This window comes from Polyergus mexicanus, unplaced genomic scaffold (genome assembly GCF_030449975.1).
Source record: "Polyergus mexicanus isolate NDT 795.1 unplaced genomic scaffold, iyPolMexi1.0 SCAF_4, whole genome shotgun sequence".
NCBI lineage: Eukaryota > Metazoa > Arthropoda > Insecta > Hymenoptera > Formicidae > Polyergus > Polyergus mexicanus.
In genome coordinates this window covers 8,319,570-8,342,255 of record NW_027223324.1, presented here as the reverse complement: position 1 = coordinate 8,342,255, position 22,686 = coordinate 8,319,570, and the positions used below count along the sequence as shown (strand labels likewise).

Below are 22,686 nucleotides of genomic sequence, written 5' to 3'. Positions count from 1 at the left end.
GAAGAGACTCTGTAAAAGTGAAATACTACCGCGGACGCCCGGCAATCTCGGGACCTTGGTGACAATTTTTTATCTTTACGAGTCTGGTGTAGCCGTTGTTCCTATTGCATAAGTGGAAACAAGAAGAATTACGTAAATTATGGCACCGCCACGGAAATGGCTTCCACTGGTCTCGCTACTCTTGCAGTGTCACCACTTGTAAGGAGTGATGGTGTAAGAAAAAGATCAGAAAAAGGAATTAAAACGAAATAAAACGGCGAGGATAGAAAACAGAAAGAAAACAAGATATTATAGATCAATTTAAGAAAATGCAAGACAATTTTATGGAATTAAGAATATATATCGTAAAGAAGTATTGCTAAAATTTTATTTAAAACATAGAAAAGACTCGTGTTCCTTCAAGTTTTAATTCGCGATGTATATTTATGCTAATATCTTTATCCGAAAAGTTTTACCCTTTTCAAAAATCTTAAAATTGTTCCGATAATATTTTTTCTCGCTCAAAGTATTTCAACGTTATTTATATGCTCAAAATTTACTGGAAAATCTGAGCGCGTATTGAAAATTAAACTGACGCAATTATTTTTGCAGTTTGAAATTTACGAAGTACCAGATAACGATATTAAAAAAATTCGACCTGTCGATAACAGAGATTTCGAGTCTGGTTTTTCGCGCGCGTACATGTGAGTGAAAAATGATGGAAAATCCGTGGTCCATTGAATTGCGAACGCAACGAAGCGTATATGCGTGTTGTTAAATTTGCAAAACGAAAATTTAACAATATTTTGATATTTGTTCCATCGCGCGTTTCTGTAGGAAAACATTCGTTTAGGATGTATCATCTAAAAAAATTAAGATCTAATTCTTATAAAGTAGATGCTAATATTATAAATTGATCTTCTTGGTAACGCTGCTTATTTCATCTTGGATTCCTCTCTCATTTCGTAATTCGTCTTTTTATGCCTCGCGGCAGATTTAGCAGTAGAAATTCATAAAACTTCCCCGAGAAATTTCCCAGTGTGTCAAAAACGTTACCCTCGAGGGAAATAAGAAGTACCTAAGACAATAGAGGGCAGAAATAGGGGAGACTCTTGGAAGGTGTGGATGAGAGAGGGGGCTGAAACGAGGGGATCTGTGAACATAAATAGCTGATGTGTCAGAAGCAGGTCGAATCGCTCGAATGGCGCACAAATTTGTTCGGCCAATTGCAGTCGATACTTGGGAATATCGAAGTCAGTCACTAACAATAAGTAGAGGGACCGTATATTGGCGCGGGCAGGAACTTTCGTCTCGAAATCCTTCCACCTTGTTGACGCCGTGTCGATATTGAACGCGGAACATAAGTTATTATGCTATTTGTTGACGATAATAAAAAAAAAAAATAATTTAAAAATATTATTAAATTTGAAACTCGCGTAACAAAATATTTTAGGTTTTGATAAATTTATTTTATTATTATTAGTTAATATTTGACGATAAAAAGAAAGCATAGTTTATATTTGTTAAAAGCAAAAGTTAATTATGCAGATTTTGAATTAAAATTCTCTGAGAAATGCAGGAGGTGTCGTGACAGCCGTTTGCATATTTTCTTCAAGTATTACGAGAATACAACTGCGTAAAAATCGCGGACGCTGACCGCACAGTCATGATTTTCCCTTTTTAATAAAATAAGTAATCCAAAGAGTATGTAATTAGATGAAATTCCCTGAGGCGTATCTCGCAAAAATTTAATCTAATTTAATCTCTATCTTAAAAATGCAATTTGATATTTTTTTCCTTTGCGAATAAAGATTTTCTCTACATGATTTTACTGTCGTTTTAATTAAAACGTCAGGAAAATCGCATTAACATTATAATGTAGTACCCATTATTTCGCTTTCGTAGAATTGGAAATATTACCAAATTACAATTTATTTTACATTGATCGCAAAGTAATCAGAGATTCGCACTTCTCGTTTATTTTTCTGGAAAAGGCTTGCCATTGAAATGCATCCTATCAGCATACTCCACTTTACACTATCGCTATCGCCACTAAAACGAGTCTTACTCGTCTTGTCGTGAGGTTCCGCTTCTATTGGCGACTGCGAGAACCACCGACAACGAGTTGCGAATATGTAGGAGCGATGTAAATTCCGCGCGTCGACGGAAATGCTCCGTTCCAGCTGCAGTTGCATATCCCTTCCCTTTCTGACCTTTTCTCGTCCTCGTGAAAGCATGCTCTGCGGCTTTCGGCGAACGTCTGGAAAGTACGTCGTTTGGTATTTTCCCGAATGGCAGAACGAAAGTGGCTTCGGTCGTTAGAAACGGCGGGATTTTTAGGAACAAAAGGGGATCCGTCACGGTTAACGTTTCCTCTCCCGTGTGCATTAATAATTGTAAATTTTAACTGTAACCCGCGAGAAAGTTACATGCCATTGTACTTTAATCCTTTTAATGCGACATTAATGTACTTGAATGTACCAGAAAGTATCGTGGTAATTCTGTTGCGTTTTTAAGATTCTATAAAAAGAAAGATATCTTCACGATAACAGAGACAATAATGGAACATGCTTATTTTTAAGATATATTGTACTTGGAAAGAATATAACAGATATTTCTTTTTTGAATAATTTATATATATTTTTTATCGATATATCGAGATGATTTCTGGACGATCGCGAAAGTTTTAAACGATTCTCATAGCGATACACAATCGGTTTAATGCAATCAAACTTCTCCGGAAGCCCGGGTAAATCCAAGATTGCGTAAAATTCTACCGACTCGAAGATTTTCTATGAATTTTTAATCGTGCACGTCCGCGGAACTGCCTACTAGAATCCGGGATTTTCTACTTTACATTCTGTACGTGGAATAAGATGCGAATCTACAGAATGCTGTTAAAGCACCATTGGAACGTGACACGAAATACCCATTGCAAAAGAATCAACTGAATAATCGCAACATTTGTCCTAGTTAGCAATCTTTTTTCATTTCCAACAATTTGGAAATTTGTCTTTATTATTCTCTATTTATTTTTATTTCTATCTTTATTCGATTCAACAGCTATGATCGATTATTATAAAAATTTCTACCATTATATAAAACAAAAACTATCGCACAGATATTGAAAAAGATTCTACTGAGACGTTTGATTTCTTTGACGGGCGATTTTAAACGCGATGCAAAATCAATCTCTCCTTGTCTCAAAAAGATAAGCAACGGCTCACCGTCACGTCATTTCCACTGAATATTTGTGAAATTTCTACGTCTGCAGGTGGCTTACATTTGTACTACATCCCTAAAGTCGTTCGTATGCATCCTCGGTCGTCGAAAATGCTCCTGGGATCTGTCACTCTCTCTCTATTTCCTGCTTCTGACCATTTGCCGTGCATTGAAGAACGGTGGGTGATATCCGTCAGTATAGACGGATAAACGCGCAGTGAGGAAGATGCTCGGTCTTATTCCACTCATAAAATATGAATGATCTAGTAAGTAGTATCTGGTAGGAAGATGTCGGGAAAATTCCTCCGGCGCCGTTTGCGACAAGCAACGTGTACTAGTCGCGTCGTAGATGCATCGACATAAATAGAATTAAGCAATTTCCTCAAGCTTTCAACAATAGTTTCTACTTTCTCTAATATATTTAAATATATATGCATACATACCTAAGAAATGGAGAGAGAGAGAGAGAGAGAGAGAATATTCTATTACTTTTATATCAAATAACATAGACAATATAATCTTGTTTCGTAGAAATATAGAGAAGTGTTTTGCTGTAAATAAAAGATCTATCAATTTTATTAATAACGCATCTAAAATACTTGAAAATAAAATGATATAAATTATATATACGCAATATATATATATATATTTTAAAATATATCAATAATGAAAAGCCAGCGAATACAAATATTGATTGTTATTTGAATTCAGCTAAACTCGTCACCAATTCCATCGATAATGGAACAAGACCTTAGGTAGTTCTCTGGAATTGAAGACAATGAAGTTCTTAGAGTTTTGTTTGAGCGTGCAACTAACAGCTCGAAGCAGCACCTTAGTGCAAATTCAATTCCTCCTTGATCGGCGAGGACTTAATACCACTGTCGCAAACACAATCAAAATTTCTGTTACGGAACATCTACGATGGTTAACATCGTACGTAGAAATCGATTAATTGTAAATCAACGCGAGAATGCTTTAAGCACAAACTACATGGATATTGAAATAATTAAGAACATAAAGATATACAATAAAAATGAGTCGAGAAATATATAGAACTTTATTTGCTCAAATCGAGTTAACAACGTTACTTTTCGAGTAAATTTAATTTATTTGAATAATCGAAATAAATTCAACGAACCGCTCAGATACAACATTAATGGGGCAAATGGAATTTAATCAATTATGGCAATTTCGCAACTTGGAAATGACCGAGGAAAATTTACTGTCGCTGTTTCCTGAGCTTTGGATCGATGAAGTCTGTCGAGTGACAGTCCTGTTGCTCACGCTATTCCCTAGCGTAAACTTTCGCAACGACTCTTCTACGTGACACTTTCGCGGAAAACTTACAGTTTGACAAGTGGAAGATATATCCTTGAAAGGTGAGAGGCGGCATTACTCTTAAGTGATTGCTTAGAAAAGGCCCTCTCGTATACTTCAAAATCAATACGAGGTCTTGTATCATCGTATGTGCCATTAGTTGTCAAAGTTGTCATTTTTGCTCGGTTGTAATCACTATTTGATTTTCTTCAGATTTTATTTCGTTGTCATTAAATTAAAATTTTATGATAAGTTTTGCGCTTTTCAATATTTTATTAAATATTTTAGTAAATTCTCGCGCGCACGCGAATTTGTATATCTTTTAAAATATTTTCGTCTTTTACGACGAAAGGGATATTCTTTAGATATTCTTGAAGCTCTCAACGATGAAACTTACATATTAAAAGTTAAGTAGCTACTTTACCGATAATGGACAGACCTGGCGTATCGGAGAGTTGGAGGGAATTTGGAAACGACCACTAATTCCTTGAACTAACCATCCTTTGTCATGTAGGTGAACAATAGCGCTGTAGAACTTCGAAACATATTCCATCCATTTTAGTAGTTTTCAGAGGATCAGCTTGATTGGTAGATTGTTAGAAATTTAATTTCATGAAATTTGGCGTTTCACGACAAAGACGACTCTTTTAAAATGTCGAAACATCGAAAGTAGTTGAATTAATTCGCTAATTAAATGAACTATATAACGGTAATTTCGCTTTGTTAGCGATGTCACCTCTACCGTCACGTGTCAAGCTATTTGTGCTTCGTGTCCGATTCTCCATTAATTTCCAGAACAGAGAGATATTCGGAGTACTTGAAAACAATTGTTTGTCATATAGCATTGTACATTAACATAATTTCGCTATTTTTACGATTAAGATGGGATGCAACGAGGAAATTGTATCATAACGTTTGATGCTATTACTTTGATGTTATAGCGTCAGCTTTTCTAGTGCATACGCCATAAACCCTCGCGGAATCATCGTGGCAATAAATTCAATATCACCGTTTCCAATGGATCTCCGATTGGACCAAAAACATTTCGGTTCCACTTTGGCGAAACCATTTTTCGTTTAAATTCTCATCGAAATCCGTATATTTATGGACGACACGTCGATACAAATGGCACAGAACATACCAGATTTGCGATTAAACTCAGTTGAATATGGCTGACGCGGTCAAACTCGGTCATTCTGTCACAACGAGCACGTGAGCAGAGAATGTGTACATTTTAATTCTATTTGACACCATAATCGAGCTTTGAAACTATTAGTTCAAAAAATTTCGAGAGATTTGTTTTGAAATATATTGTATTTTAATACGTAATATATTCGCGTTATTTTTCTTCTATTCTATTTGCTATTATATAAATGAAACCAAGCGTGCACGATAGCGCTAAATGCGCATACGCATATTTCTTTACGAATTTAATTTTATAGATTGCAGAATGGTATGTTTAATAAAATTGTGTTCTCGATGCCATAATCGTGAACGTGAATTTATAATTTTACAAAATCTCATGAACTCTAGGCGTTATATCTCGCGAGGAATGAAATATTATATCGCTATATGAATAACAACGTTATATGTACTTTTATTAGTATCGTGTTATATTTTCCGTATCTTTGCAAATAATAATAATAAAAAAAAAAAAAAATAGATCATTGTAACGCGCGTATCGGTATGATATATGGATTTGCATGTGTTTTTAGTACTCACCTTGCCGAAATTCGAGAGACCACCGATTTGAGGCACTTGACCGGGTTCATCCGCCGTGCTGCAGTCTGCCCTAACGAACCAACAGGTCAGTAACTCAGTAGCGACAATTGTGAACGTTATTGCGATAGAATCCTCTCTAATCACAAGTTTCCACGCTACCATAATGCTAACGATAACGGCAATAGTATTATTCATAGGACAGTAGCTTGCGCCGAATTGCACAATTGAATGCGGTTCGCAATCATATCGTCTCTATTCCGTATGATTTCGAGACTATTCTTGTGTGCGACTTCATTAAATCTATATTACACACAATGTAACGTTCGTTAGTTTCAATATATATTTTGGCGAAATAAAAATCCACAGATATTTCGATATTACTTATCCTTAGCTTTTAAATTTATTTTTACTTTCGGGAATAAAAATAAGAGAATTTTTTTTCTTTACACAAAACATAATATCGAGATAGTCGCGAACTATTGGATAAAAAATGTTACACGCGCCATGCATCTCAATTTTTATATATTTTTTAAAAATCTAATCACTTTTCGGATTTAGATATATAAAAATTGATGTGACAAATTGATGTAGTAAAAAAATTTAACGGGATTATTTTATTCGCCGAATTTTATTTCGAGATAATTACGAGAACGTTTCTCTATGGCCGTTGATAGGATCGATAGTGTAGATGTTCCTACAACGTGATGAATTGTTAATTGGATCCTGTCATGTAACGTGCAAGTAAATGACGTTTCGTCGAATTGGATGGCTTGTATGTGAAAGAAATCGACCATTTTCTATGTCAACAAGGAGAAATAAATTTTTCTAATACTTTCTATACAAGTCATTTTTCTCAATTTACATAAATATCTTTTAGTCGCGTATTACGTAATGCATTCCGATTCTCTACGGCATGTTACGCCACGTCTAATCACGATAACAACTGGCGGTGAGGCGGGGAAAGGGAGAGTTAAATATCTTATGTAGATGGGATTACGCGAGACGTACGACGCGCTTTAAGCGTCAGCTCGAGGACTCGAGGTAATATCACGCTGACAATCGTGCGCGTTAGTACCGATATCCTCTAAGCCGTTGCGAATAGAGCAACGATGCGGCAGTAGTGACGATAGCGATAATCGATAACCATCGACCGTCGTGTACTAATCCTCGACTCGAGATCGGTTTGAAGTTCCAGCCGCACTGCCGGATTTAATTGCGAACGTTTCATGGACACGCGTCATTAAATCATTCGATCTCGCGGCTTTCCCTCTCGTTCGACGCCCTTCGGTCGAACGTTTCATCGCATCGGAGTTAAACCGCACGGACGCGATTTCACGAATTTACGATCGCGCGCGCCTAGAGAGGCGGCATTTTTGTTTGGCCGTGCATTGTAATCGCCCTATCTATCGCAGTCGTAAAATGCCGAATGCTCGCCGGACGCGTATAATATTGTTACAATATACATTAATCCGCGCGCGGGGATTTATCATGTTACACGCGAGATTTAATTACGGAGCAACGCAGGGATGCATGAAATATGTCGGCCGTCGTGTTTCGCCTGTCGCGGAAATAAATCGCGCCGGAGGTCGGTCGCGGCAACGCGTCTATTGTTAACAATTTTTATCGATGCGGCTCTGCGTGCATTTCCTCCCCCGACGCGGTATCCTCAGGTTCGGCTAAATATACTCATAAATGAACCGAGCGAGTTGATCGCCGTCTTGCGTGTTTCTTATTATACATCGCGTAATACAGCGTTTCGTAATGACGAGAGTAAGTAGGTATTACTCGGCGAAATAATCTGGAATTCTCTTTTATTCCTAGCTATACGAAATATATTGAGGATGTTTTAAAAAGTAGCGTTTTACATAATTATTCCTTCTCGGGATAATCCGATGTAATGAATACATTGCTTAATGGAATAAAACGAAAACTCTAATCTAAAAGTGATTTTCGAATAATAGTATTAGGTCGCGAGAGAATTTCGCGAGAAAATTCGTCCGATATTAATCAGAGAGAAATTTGTATTCTTTATTGAAAAGTTTCATGAGATAAATGGCGAAAGTTTAGAAGAATAATATAAATTCATCTCGATCGTAAACACAATGCCATAAAATGGATTTATATTAGAGCGCCGATTCTTGACTCTGGCGAATGTCATAAAACTGAGAGCGATATTATAGAAACACGCGGAAATACAGAACCTGAGGGGACAGATAAATTTGAGCTTGTCTCACTCGTACAAAAGCGGCGCGTCGGAACGATACTATACTTCGCAATATTCGTCAATTCGCTCGAAAAGTTTTATATTGTGTTTCCGAAGTCTTAAAAATAGGCACTCGCGAATTTGTTCATTGTTTGTCGCGTGTGATAATATTTCCACGGTGTCTGCTGCGGCATCAGCTGGGGCAGACGACCTGCGATCTTAACCCGGCATACCCGCTCGATACTCTCTTCCCATCTCGAAACAAAACAACTCGACGTATAAAAGAAAGACCGTGGATTACACCGGGAAATTTCACGCTGAAACCTGGGATGACACGATATAATTGAATTACTTATTTTAGAGAAAGAATTTTATTCTAAAGCTAACGGAAGATATGCGTTTTTATTTTTCATTATACATAGTAATTTTTTTTATACACATAGAGCTAATAAATTTATAATTAATATTAGCTATTAATATAAATGTAGTAGTAGAATGAGAATGCTTTTTCTCTAAAGATATAAGATCATATTAATGCTACTGCATGTTTTTCATGTTTCTTGAGAAATAAAGATTTTGGAATATAATATTCTCTCTAGAATAACAGATTTAAATATAATTCTCCTTTTTACTAACCATGACAAATTGAAATTTTACAAAATAGTCAAAATATTTTGAAATAGCGATGGATATATTAATTCACATAAAGCTGGATAATCCATGTAACAGGAATTCATATATAATTCCTCGATATTGCAATCGCCATCTTTTTCAATTCGACTTTTAAAGGGCCGAAATTACGAATTTTACGGATTATTGTACAGACGCGCGCGCATACATACACACATTGTAGTAACGTTGATCTTACGGAACTTTAATCCGTTTACGTTAAACGTTTTACCGCTCGCGTTCAAAGCGATAGCTTTTAATGCACGAGAAATGAACGAAACTGTGTACGACTTGGAATTACTACTATCGTCGATCAGTAGGTATTTCACTCCAGGCAGAGCGCGGATGAAAAGTCCCGGTTGTAAAGGCTTCGGCGATTATATGTCTGAAATGCCCAACGTTATTGCGCGGTTTGCGGCCCATATTCAACGGCTGGACGATAAAATTCTACACTGGTAATCGCTATTCGCGCATCAACACACATCCGGTGATAAATTTTTATTTTGACTTCTGACCCCGGACAATTGTGTCGCTCTTGTTCGATCTATTGTACACTCTCGCGGACACTCGTATTTACGTTTCACAAATCGAGATATGAGATGTAAAAGCGTCGACCGGTCTTCCACTCTTTGCGTCTACAAACAACGCAATAATGGCAAGTTTTCTCAAAATTATATTTCCAAAGCGACAAATATATACAATATATTCGAGATTTGATAAATCAGTTTTATCGTCGTAAAAAATCGTACTTGCAATTTTCTATCCTAATAAGATTGTATTTAAAACGTTTAACGCCTCGATTTAAGCAAAATAGTCTCGTCGCTGCGCGCATGTACTTTGTGAAACTTAACATAATTAAAGCTTGAGTCTGTGTACGTGTATATGTGTTCGCAAACGTATAACAGCGACGACCACAACGAGATTGCAGTTCGTACGATCTCATACGGATGTAACGGGGTTTTGCTTCTGGTTTCTCCTTATTGTTCCCTTTTACAGTACGACATTTTTTATGACTTTTATATCGCATTTTTGCGTTGGCATACTCACCAAGGCGTGTTGCATGTGTGCGTGAGGGTGAGATACCTGGCGCCGAGCTCGTACAGCATCCTCAGAACTGCCAGACTCGCTCCGACAGCGTGGCCCCCCTCGACCCCTATCAGACTCGCTAATCTATTCTCTTTGTGCGCCTTCTCGATACCTGAAATCATATATCATAATTTACTTTGCGCATCACCGTCTGCTCACAGTTATTCATAACGATAATGGCGTAACTTTAAATCTTATTTGGAACTGAGTTCCATCACACACACCCGCGCTATTACGAGCTATTATTCTGACAGAGTAGCGGTGGATTTGTATGACACGCGCCATGAAACCAATAAGCCGAGGAATGTTTCAGACGCATGCGTTCGGATAGAGAAATCCTGGATATACGTAAACATCAACGTTTTAACTCTTTGACGTTCCGTGTTAATGAACGAAATTTATATTTCGTCCATTAATGTTTACATCATCGAAAGAATAATCTCATTTTCGCAATCTTTCGCACATAATGCGAGTGACTTGAATCAAATAACGGCCGGAACACCGTAACAAAGTTCCGACCGTGTTCCCGAATCAAGTAACGTCGATGGTAAATGGATCTGAGAAAGTTTGCAAATTCTGTTTGCGTACGACATCGGAAAGTAAAGACGGAGTCGCGTTGAAACAACATTTTCGACGAATATACGTACGTAGATTCGAAATTGTCGAGACGAAATACCGTCGGAGAAAAATACAATACTTAAACGCGATATTTTTATCCTCGTGCCCCTCTTATTCCGTACAAGGCCGAGCGTAAACAATACGAGTTTAAAATTCAATTACGACGCGCATAATGCGCGACGCGCGTGGATTATAATTAAGCGAGCTTATCTTACGTCTTCGATCTCTGTGGATTAATTAAATCTTTCAAATTACCCGTCGTTATCGAATGTTTCATCGCGGTGATCATTAATTACAGTATAAATAGAAGTTAATTAAGCCGATGACTCAGGCCACTAAAATCCAAAATCCGGGAGTCGATCGAAGAAGACTTAGCGGGTGGAGTTTGGGCTCTTAATCAACTGGTAATCGAGCATTTTGTCATTCCGCGAATTCGATTTGCGACGCTTAATCACTTAATCAAATTCATTGGCGCAAGATCCGGCCGATGGTATCGAGGAATTCAATTTCGCGGTATACGTTATACGGATTTCATTAAAATACCTCATTGGATACATCGGATTAGGGAGCGTCTTACCGTCAATACATTCGCATACACACGAAATTACACGTGTATAGTTTCATCGTTTTCCCGTGCGAATTCATTGCCCGCTTGAGCATACTTCAGCATCGGCTTACGGATGAGTTTGATAAAAAAGGAGAAAAAACAACACTATAATTTATCATCCAATTACAAAGAATTCACGGCAGGTAGGCGGAAGTAATACACTTGACGTCAACGGATTACCGCGCTTCTAAAAATAACATTCCGGAGCGAGGTAATATCGCACACAAAAGCAGTAAACCGGAATACATAATACGACCTGCATCGTTTCACCATACCGGTGTGTATTTTAAATAGGTTCTCGCGTATTAATAAATGTTTATACGTATCATTTGTATACTGATTCAACGATCGATAATTGAAGAATTCATGCGGATAATCGAAGAGCTCATTGTAAGACTCTTGAATGAAAGAGTAAGGGCCCTAGCATATAAAAAGACTTAAGCAGTAAGACTTAAGACTGAATTTCAACCATACGGAATTTTCAGCGTTGCTTACGTTTCAATATGGCTGGCTTATTGTTCGACCATGATTAGTCAATTTGCTTATGTCTTATAAGTCTTATCGTTTAAGTTTTTTTTATGTGCCACGGCCCTTAATGTTTTCAAAAATTAATTCAATTTTACAATTTCTGGATACGCTATTTTTTTAAGTCGACGTATGCAAGTTCGTAATTATTTTACTTAAATTTTTTATCGAGCAATAGAAGACAAATTATGTTAAAAAAGAAACAGAAACCGCATTATCTTTAACTGAATTGTTTTACATTCTTCTTCGTATAAGCGGCAGGACGCTCACGACGTTGGCACTGACGAATTATAATTTTCTTCCTACTTGCGAAAGTTCGTAAAACGAAAGTTTGTAAGTAGAAGAGTGCCTGTACTAAAATTTGCATACTTTTTAAATGGTATAATCCCGTTTTACGACGAAAGATCGCCGTAGCTATCTTTCAATAGCCTTGTATGAAAACTCCCGACATGTCTATTTAAGTCACTTTAGATCCAAGGTCTTTCAAACCTCGTGGAAAATGTCTCTTCTTTCCCGTGTCTATGAACGTTAAAAACTTTAACAATGGGCATTTTTTTTCCCGCTCGAATTCCGAATCGAATCGAATGCGTCACCGCGATGTCATTTGTCGACGGCTTTAATTTTTCCCGCTGACGTGGCTGGCGATTACGTTGTATTACGGCTTCTAATGGACGAATGAACGAAAAAGGAGTGTCGCGAATAAAACGCGTGCTGTCGATGGGTTCTTGATTTAGTGCGCCTCGCGATTTATACTTTTGCACCCGCTTTTATGTAACGTTGATACATTTGTCTCTGCAAATGTATCGGTTCGTGTGCTCTCGTACGGATATATGCATGTATTCTGTGTCTGTACGCGCATGCGAATATGTATGCGCTCGCACGTACATATATATCAAGACGAGTGCTCTTCGACATTATCGGAGGAACTACAGCGAGCTCCATGGTTTCAGAACATTCTTCCACTCCTCGTGGAATTTCTCATCTTCCGCGTTCTACCGGCGCCCTTTCTTCCATCTAGCAGATTGCTTCCCCAAAGTGCTATATTTTGTACTGCCTCGCTCTCTTCGCGCGACTCCCTTTCCAGTCGGAAGAGATAACGCGCTACCGATGTGCATAAAATTTGCATATAATTTTAAAATACGGGCATGCGGTTTTGTTTACGGTGACATATGATCGTTTGTTTTCTTATCAACACTCACGTAATGCGCTGTGAATAAAGTGAAGGCAATGCCTCGAAAAATATGAATAAAGAGTGAGTTATGCGCGTAAAGTGGAGTACGTGATTTTCTCCTTACGCATATCGAAGGAAAACGTGAAATGAGAAACGAATATTGCTCCGAAAATAAAATGATCTTTTTATCAATTCAGATATATTAATATATATTTATATAGAAAATATACATCGAAATTTATCTCTTCTTAGAAATGTCATTCTCGGGATACATATGTTTGACACTCTAAAATATCGCTCGGGAGCGCACAACAATATACAACGATATTATAGCAAATACATATCTCTATGTTATCTCTGAAGTACCTTGGCTTTTTAATCAGCGGAGACAAAGTCGCGATGTGGCATACGGGACTGTCATGGTTTGGTACAATCAGATGTCCGTACATATGAATGTACGTATGCGTATTTCATGCTCATTTACATATGCATGGGAGCGGCGACATACCGTCGTCGACGTTCGAAGTTATCGAACGAAATATATATAACGGTCGGCACATCGGACCGACATTTTTCCATTCCGGTTGAAATTTACCATCCGTCGCGTATCTTTCTTGCGTTCCATCATCTTCTCATCGGATTTGCGTTACGCTTAGACAGCGGGACAATGAAATCCAACGGCAAATATTTGCTCGTCAAATATAGGAATATTTTCTAGGAATACCTGGCGGATACACATCCTCGCGAAATATGACGTATTGAAAATACGAGAGAGAGAGAGAGAGAGAGAGAGAGAGAGAGAAATGTAAAATAATAGAACATTAAAAGAGAAACATAATAACAATAATTGCGGTTAAGAATTATGGCAGGAATTTTATTGTATATTGCTTATTAAAAATGGGGAGAAGAATTTGACATATTCCAATATAGTTGAGGAATCTGTGAGATCTTTCTTATATCATCAAAGAAAGGATTCAATTTATATTTAGTAAAATGCACTTGAATCCTCTTTGCTTATTTTTTTAAATAACTCTGTCTTATCGGTTTCATATTATATCGTATAAAATATTTTTGATAATTTAATAACACTCGATATCGTCACGTATTTGATTATGTATGTATATAATCAATCCATTTATGCACAAGCTGCAGCTTCTGTTTATAGTGTTTGCGGATAAAGAAATACAGCAGCTATTTTCCGTAATATTAATTTTGATGAACTGTTTTTATAGCGAATCGGTCTTTGTCCAGGAATGTATACGTCAAACGAAAGTCAATCGACAAAGCAATAAGACTATTTACTGAAACTGTCTCTGCTCTTCTTCTCATTTTCTCGATGTCGTAGATTCACATTGTCGTCGTCTTTTTCTTATACCAATTACTTATTCTATCTTTTCTTATACCAATTCAGCCAGTTTCTTCCATGCTTGAGAAAAAAACCCATCGAGATCTTACGCATTTACGATATGTATAGTAATATTTATGTTATATATGTATCTAAACGTTTATTACAGTTATAGAATATCTTGACTGCAGTTTCTTTCTCGATGAATCAATTATTTGAAGATATTATGTGTGTGTGTTTTAAAGTCAAATCATGATAAGAATTAAGACAATTTAGATGGCATAAATCATTTAGAGTAAAAGATTTTAAAGAGAAAAAGAGAAATGAGAGAACGTCATAAAAATGTCTAAGAAAACTTTCAATATTTTATAGATTTCCAGAATTTTTGATTATGTTTCGGCATATTCATCAAAATTTTAATAGAATCTTTTTTGTTGAAAATGTTATATAACATCACTATTCAATCCAATTTATTAAAAAGCAGTTACAAAATGAAAAATAACAATTTTGAAAGCTATAACATTTTGTTGTTGTTATTGATAAACATGGCGTAAAGTGATGTACGAATTTATATATATATATATATATATTTATATAAATATAATCTCTCTGTATAAATATACCATAAAAATATTATTCATATGATATTGCTCTGCCATATTTTTATCAATATAAACGAAATTGGACCGTGTCGTAATTCTTTATCTTCTTTTCTCTCTTTAAAAATTTTCATAGCATCAGTAAATGAATTTCATTTTTCGTGCAGAATATTTTTAATTTCTTCAATATGTTCTTCAATGCAGTCATACATGTATGCGTAAGAGCCCCGCGTCTTTTTCGTGTAAGAATTTTTCTTCTAAAAATATAAGGGAGAACTGACGCGAGAGGGAAGTCTCCCTTGAATCGATCTTATTACACTCTTGCTTTTTTTTTTAATTCTTCTGTGGAACTTCGCACCTGGAAAACTCGATTGTTCTGGCGGATCGTTTCAAAATGGATTCGACGAGGTCGAAAGACACTTTAGAAGACATTCGAAAGATGTTTCTTACGTTGAAGAAGCGATTACTCGTTTTCCGTTCCGCACTTCTTCACTATCTAAAGTGCATTCTAAATTTTTGAAAGGAAAGTCTATAACGAAAATGCCGAAGGATGAAGAACGACGATTCTCGCTGACACAGCGCCAAAGGATCTCAAATATGTCCAGGACTCGAGCGGCAAATAGATAACCCAATTCGATAATGAAAATTTAATGCTATAGCGATTTCACCGGTTTCAGACAGAACGGACATGCGCTGTGGATAACATATTTCCGCGATCTACGTTTCACTTACGCTTTTATTTTTGCGAATATTCATCAACATGCGAAAAAAATGCGAGATACAGGAGATTACAGAAGAAATGCGGCGTGTGGATAACAGGTGGGAAAAAGAATGTCATGGGCGGGAAATTAAAAAATATGTTTCCTCGGACGAGGAGAAATTTATCCCATCGCATCGGCTTTGTCTCTGTGATTTTAAACATCGCTGGGTCTGTAGAGAGTAAATTGATATAGCGAACAATTATGCAAGATTGATCCCGCGCCGACTAACGCATTAATTTCCGGGCGAAACTCGGATTATCGAGTAATATGGTCGGCATTAAGGGGTTAAGTGGAATATTCGTTGTAATCCGCGATTTAATAAATTCCCTGTCGAATGAAAAATTGCGAGTTTTTTTTTTAAATTGATCGGCTCTCCAAAGTTCTCTTGACGATTTTCGGGCCACATATTTCTCTGAGAGGCGGAGTGTCGATCGAGCGAGTTTTTCAATTGAAAATATTTGAAGTACTGAACGAAATCGAGGTCGATTCAGATTGGCCATACGCCAAATGTATATCGCGAGGCGAATTTTCATTTTCGCAAGTCGCAATGCTTTTAATGTTTCAAGCTAATGTCTCATGTATTCCTGATTTCATTTCGCTGCGCTCGCGAGCTTAAAAGTAGGTGGAAATAAATACCACAAACCTTCCGCTGTAGTAACGAGGACCATATTTTCCTGATGCTTGTTAACCAATCGGCGAATAAGGTCTATTTGTTCCAGGGCCAACTGCACCGAGTCTAGATGCTGTGACGAACAAGGTACATACGCGGACCAAAACTGCAACAGAGTAAAACGAAAATACGTGAGTCAATTATTCAATTTATATTTGATATTTATATTTTATATTTTGCCAAATCTACAAACATGTTGAATAATATTTTCAATTTTTTTTTATTTTTAATACAAAGATATAATATGCTAATATATTTTATTTTATTTCATATACGGATATGAACGTAAGCGGATATGAATGATGATTATTATTTAATTATAAATTATTAAAAGATACATTAATTTTATATTGACGAGCTCTATTAAAAATTCATTATATTAATGGATGTATTATGACGATACTGAAATGTAAAGTAGGCTACTCTCATGCTAAAGCTAAAATCGATAAAAATGTTGCGATTTATTACAAAGAATTACTTGTATTCAATATTGGCTTATAGGGGTTTATTCTGATTTAAAATATATAATAACGTTAATCTCATTTTCATATTCTAATTACGAGATATTTCTGACGCATATAATGTTCCGTTTTAATCCAGCAACTGATATCAGCGTTAGGAATATGTAATTAAATGCACATTACGATAGTCTGCAAACACGGGATAATTTGCATTTTAAATAACAAGGTAGAGCGGGGGCGATCGTAAATAACAGAAACTTTAAGAGTCCCTTTACGTAATGCATTCCAAAGTAAGAAAATAACGGCTCGGTTTGTGGAATAATTTGGCTCTAAATGTACCGTCTTTTAAGGTTACGCTCTATGCATGACATGTTCATGGCATTACAAAAAAAAAAAAAAAGTAACGCGACTTCAAAAAGACACGCGATGCAGAGATCGCGATTTCTGTTTTTAGCCGTGTCACGCGAGATCGTCGCGCGGCGATATAATTAGTTCTTTTACTTGTTACGACATCCGTTTGACATTACAGAATTTATGCGCATACTTTAGCCCGTTATCCTTACAATCGGTAATTCAAACAACCCAACGATTAGATTTCTTTCATTGTTGCGCTTCATTATGTTCTTACATTCTTACTTTTCGCAAAGAAGACAGGATAATGTGATTATACGCAGAGTTAATAAATTTTCATCAACAGTTGATATATCTCATCGGGTGACATCGTCAAGACGTGAACATGATAAAGTTCGTGTTTTGTAATCGAAACGAGGACGAGGTGTCTTACTTTAACGCAAATTTTTCGTATTATATTATGCACAAGTGCATCGCGTCGTCGTCGAGAAGTTTTATTCAACAATGTAGAAGAGATTTATGCTTGAGGCGTGAAGTTACCGTCGCGGCGCGATAAATCAACGAGGAGATGCGAGAGGATGAAGGGGTGGGGGAGGGGGGGATTCTTCCGGTTTTTCTTTTAGTATCACTTCGGTCTGTAGTTGACAGGAATTGTAGGAGTCGCGAATCGCGAAGCCGCCAGCGACGCCGCGAATAGTGACGACTTTAATCGCGCGCGATTCCAGCAGCCGTAATTACGTTCGGGACGTCTGTATTTCGAGTACTTTGGTGACTTTTAGCCGCGAGATGGCTAATTGCGACCTGTAAATAATTCAACGGCAGAAAGCGGAAAGTTCAGCCTACGCTCTCGCGGTTTAATGTCGGTATGTCAAACGAAAACGGCGCAAGACTCGAAAAACTTTTAACTCGTAAATTGCTCTTGCATACATAGTTGAATGAATACATTCGGCGGTACAGCTGTCGGAAAAAAAAAAAAAGATGTCGTCTCCACGTTATCGAGTATACACGCGGTATTTATTTAACGAGAACATTATTGTGTCAGACGTGACATCTCTCGTGCCAAATGTGCTCCGCTCACGTGTACTACGTTATTTGAAATTACACGAACTGTGTGTCATTATGAACGAATAAAATATTATTCGTTGTTAATGACTTTTTCATACGTTTCCAACGATAATTGTGGAGAAATATATATTCATACGCGAACAAGCACTACTGCGAGTTCGCAATTGCATTCGCGCTATCAGCAATCCCAATTCTAGAGATGCGAAATCTTAATTTCAAACGTCACGGCGGAAGAAACTTGATTTCAACAGACGAACAGCGCTATGTAATCTTACATCAGGGAAAATGCAGGGATATTAAGCGAAATACACCGACATCTGTATTAGTGGTACAATCGCCCCTCGTATTCCTCCTCACGATACCGTGAGGAGGCAGTTACCGCAGCATTTTAGGTCAGACATTCACAAAATGTGTTTTCGTATATGTATATGTGCGTATGCGTGTGCGCGAGGTTCCTCTTTTTCCTTCCGCATCTTTCTAGCTCAGCCGCGCGCAAGAACGAGCAGTAGTTGTGGCGAGTTTTAGGTCAGACGTTCGTAAAAATACTCTCCTCTCCGCGTGTATACAACGTGTCGTATTTGCGATTCTACTTAAAGGCGAGCTGTGGTCGTAAGGAACCCCTGCTCTTTCTTTCTCTTTTCTTTTTTTTTGTTTCTTTCTTTCTCTCTCTCTCTCTCTCTCTCTTTCGCCATATAGTACGAGATAAGTTTTAGCAATCTTGTAGCTGCGCAATGCGAACTGGCTATTAAGACGGCCGTTTTAACTTACCTCGCGGAGATCACTTTGCGAAGAACCGCGCACGTGAAAATCGATTTAAGGAATCGCTTTCTTTCTTATCTCGCGTTAGTTTATTAATCCTCGCATCTGGCGCTGTGTAAATTTCAAAACGTATCTCGCGTTGCGATGTTTATATACGGATTTCTCTTACTAGAGTTTCTCGCATTATTAGAATACTGCTCTCTATTTTATTTGCTATTTAAAAACACAATGGCGATATATGAAAACAAGATAAATTTTTTTAGATATAAATTTTTTTAATAAAACTAACAGTCTTTTACATATTATTTGTTGACGAATTTATTGGTACTGCAATTATTCATATATCCGATCGATACAATCGCATTTTTATTATTAACTCGTTTAATTATTAAATGTGAAAATGTAAAAGTGAAGAAGATAATAGAAATTCAATTTAAGTAACAGTTGTCAAAAAAGAGAGATTAAAAAAACGTGTTTCGCCGCTGGCTTTCCATCTTCCGTCAGTCCTCTTGCAATGAATCTAAAATTCCGAAATACAACTCCGCGAGACGTAAACTTCTTCCCGAATTGCTTCTCTTGCTGCAAAGTCGCCGAAGATGTAACGCAAATTCCCATCGAGAGACTCGATAAATCGGGGTAGCTTCGGCTCATCTCAAGTTGGAATGCACTTTCGTGATTTGTGATGTGCTACAAGTGCCGAGAATCTCGCGGATAGACAGCCCGAGGGTTCAAACGAAAGTGCTTGTATCGATTCTTCGGATTCTGCGACGCGTTAGTGTACTGTGGGTGAATAATGGGGAAATGTTTTGGCTTTCTTTTATATTAAATCTCCACTAATCGTAAATGAAAAAAAAAAAATATATGTATATATACGAGAAAATTATTGAAAAAAAGTCCTATTTAAAAAATTAGAATAAACTTTATATATTTTAAATACGTAATAGTAAAATTTTGATGCATGTATTTACGCTCTATTCCGCTGCGCGTTTAATTGAGGAAGTTTGTATGATTGTGTAAAAGAATCATTACAAGGGAAAATCTTGTCTACGTCGCGACGTTATGTAAGATCCTATGTAAGTCGACGGCACGCGATCGATGGAGTAACCTTCCACAGTGGATACTAGTCAGCCCGTCTGAATTAACTAGGACAGTGATAGATCGAGGCAGGCCTTGGTTTGATTACCGTATATGGACATAACCGAGTGGTTATCCCTTTCGTCCTGACGTTGGCAGACTGGATACCTTAAGGGATTTATCGAGGTCGGAACATAATTCGAAATATATATTATATAGTCGGTGTGAAATCTCTTATACTTCGCTTTCCCTTCTTTGATATTTTCTTCATTATTGCCATGTCCATAAATATTTTTAAATATCCGTATTTTTAGAAAATTGTGTTATTAACGAATAAATTAAAAATTATCGATGAAATTTAAATGGAAATTATATACAGATTTGATTGAACAATATTATAATCGCCATGCGTGGCTTTATTATTATTATAATACGGTTTTCTATGTGTAATATCATCTTGCGCGCTTTTATTCAATTTATAATTACAAAATCCTCGCCTTCCAATTTTAATCCCGTTATTAATGATTCGCGTGTATAAATGTGATATTTATATTAAAAGAAAAACTCTCGCGCAATTATCCGACCATTAAGCACTGCGTTATTGTCCTCGTAATTTTTTTTTCGTGATTACGAACTGCAGCTTGCACATCTCGCGTGATTGCAGATTGGCATTAATTATGAAAGATTGCTGGTCACGGTAAACACGACTATGCGCTCTACTACATCATTGTACATCAGATTAATATTCTATTTAATAACATTAATAATTTTATTACATTGTGACGGTAAATGGCGCGTATTTATATGTCTTCTCATTAGCGGTGGTTGCTCGTTTGTGTTCCTCTTTTCCCCCTTATTTGAAAGTAAGCGGATCTTAACGTTAAGGTGAGTGACTAAGACCTCGATCCTTTTCAAAGGTGCCTTGCTCCATCTTTGCGCTTTCACGAGGGCCGAAGGGCTTTTCGAATCGTGGCAACCCTTTTATCATGGCACACCATTTCGTGGCTGCTATAACTACGCATCTAAATCGGCTCCTAGTAGCTGAATCACGCCGAGATCGTCTTGCTAACGAGAACGCTGGTATTTTTAAAGGTCCCTCGAGAAATTTTGCTTTTCCTCGATGGGGAATATATCGGGTGATCTTTGATATTACGCTTTTATCCCACGCCGCTCGGAAACGTTTAATTTCTGTAGTTCAAAGTTCCATTGTAACTGAAAATTTTACGTCGATGTAACCTCTCGCGATACATTATTTATCTTTACCAGCGACACTGACACGAACAACGCGAGTAACGCGCTCGCGTTAATTCGTAATGCGTTTTAACAGATCTCGGACGAGGTTTCGAATCTCGTTTGAAAAAGCGCGGATTTACGTACGGGACGCACGCGGCATTTCGAAAATGAATATCGAGAGACCGAAATCCCGTAATCCTCCTTCCGATTTAATCCGAGATTCAATGCATTTAAGAATGTATATATCGCGCTCCGTATACGCTGCGTTTCCGCGGTCGTTCGATATCGGCTCTCTTAAATGGATTCCGGGTTCGCTATATCGCACACTCGTAACGGGTCTATGACCGGTATACCCGCTATTACCGTGCTATCGAATCGCATTGCTTATTTAATACGAGCCAAGATCCTCGTTTGAATGAACTATGAGTTACATATATATATATATATACCGACGATTTACATATATGCAACACGCTTCATCAAATTCAACGTTCGAGCATGGAATATTTTTGTATCTTCGCACGCATCTCTCTCCCTCGAAACTTTCTATCGGGCTACTTTACGTACGCGTATATATGCGAATGTAGGTGTGCGCGTCTTGTCTTTATCTTTCCCTTCTTTTATGTTAACCCTCGACTATGTACTTCGCGTCTTCAGAGGCATGATCGCGCGCGTTTCACAAGTACCGTAAATAAATTCCCTGCTTCTGTTCCCTTTTGCTTTAAATACAATAAACTCGAGGTACGAAGGAAAGTAATTTTTGATAATGAGAACGCTTTAAATTGTAGGAAGTTTTATCATTGGGAGAAATTTGTGCAACATTTGCGTCGAGTATTCGTATTATTTTCATGTATTTTAATTACTAATTAATATTTTTAATTCATATTGATATACGTAAAATTTTAATTTCTTATTGTTAAATTATTTTCATACTTCTTCATACATTTCTTCTGGGAGAATGTCGCATTTAATATTGTCAATATATCAAAATCTCTTTTATAATCTGTTTACTATCCCGATCTTCCTACCTTTTAGTTTAGCGAATTATTTTAGACGTAGCCTTAGATGTAGCCAGAAGCCATTCTCGAGAAGACATCCTCCGTGCAAAGTTTCGCGCGCTACGTCGAAGTTTATACGAAACGATACCGAGCCGCACGAAAAGGATTTTCGCGGGATTAATCGAAGGTATTTCGGAGTAGAGGATGGAGAAACCGATCGTGTCGTGGTAAATTTTCGGCGGCGAGTGAAG

General features: G+C 37.2%; 1 protein-coding gene and 1 long non-coding RNA gene across 7 annotated transcripts in view; one reads left to right on the top strand and one right to left on the bottom strand.

Annotated features, from left to right (window-relative positions):
• Positions 1-22,686, bottom strand: part of LOC138932643 (dipeptidase 1) — a 72,997-nt gene that overhangs the window by 29,398 nt on the left and 20,913 nt on the right. For all 4 annotated transcript variants that reach the window (XM_070294679.1, XM_070294678.1, XM_070294681.1 and 1 more), the window contains exons 4-6: positions 16,468-16,600; positions 10,160-10,310; positions 6,241-6,310 (exon numbers count right to left, since the gene is read on the bottom strand). In XM_070294679.1, the coding sequence (XP_070150780.1) occupies positions 6,241-6,310; positions 10,160-10,310; positions 16,468-16,600 (354 nt within the window). The remainder of the gene's footprint in view (positions 1-6,240; positions 6,311-10,159; positions 10,311-16,467; positions 16,601-22,686) is intronic.
• LOC138932646 (uncharacterized) overlaps positions 6,236-22,686 on the top strand; it is a 199,878-nt gene continuing 183,427 nt past the window's right edge. For all 3 annotated transcript variants that reach the window (XR_011446804.1, XR_011446806.1, XR_011446805.1), the window contains exons 1-2: positions 6,236-6,325; positions 16,544-16,625. This is a non-coding gene — a long non-coding RNA (uncharacterized lncRNA). The remainder of the gene's footprint in view (positions 6,326-16,543; positions 16,626-22,686) is intronic.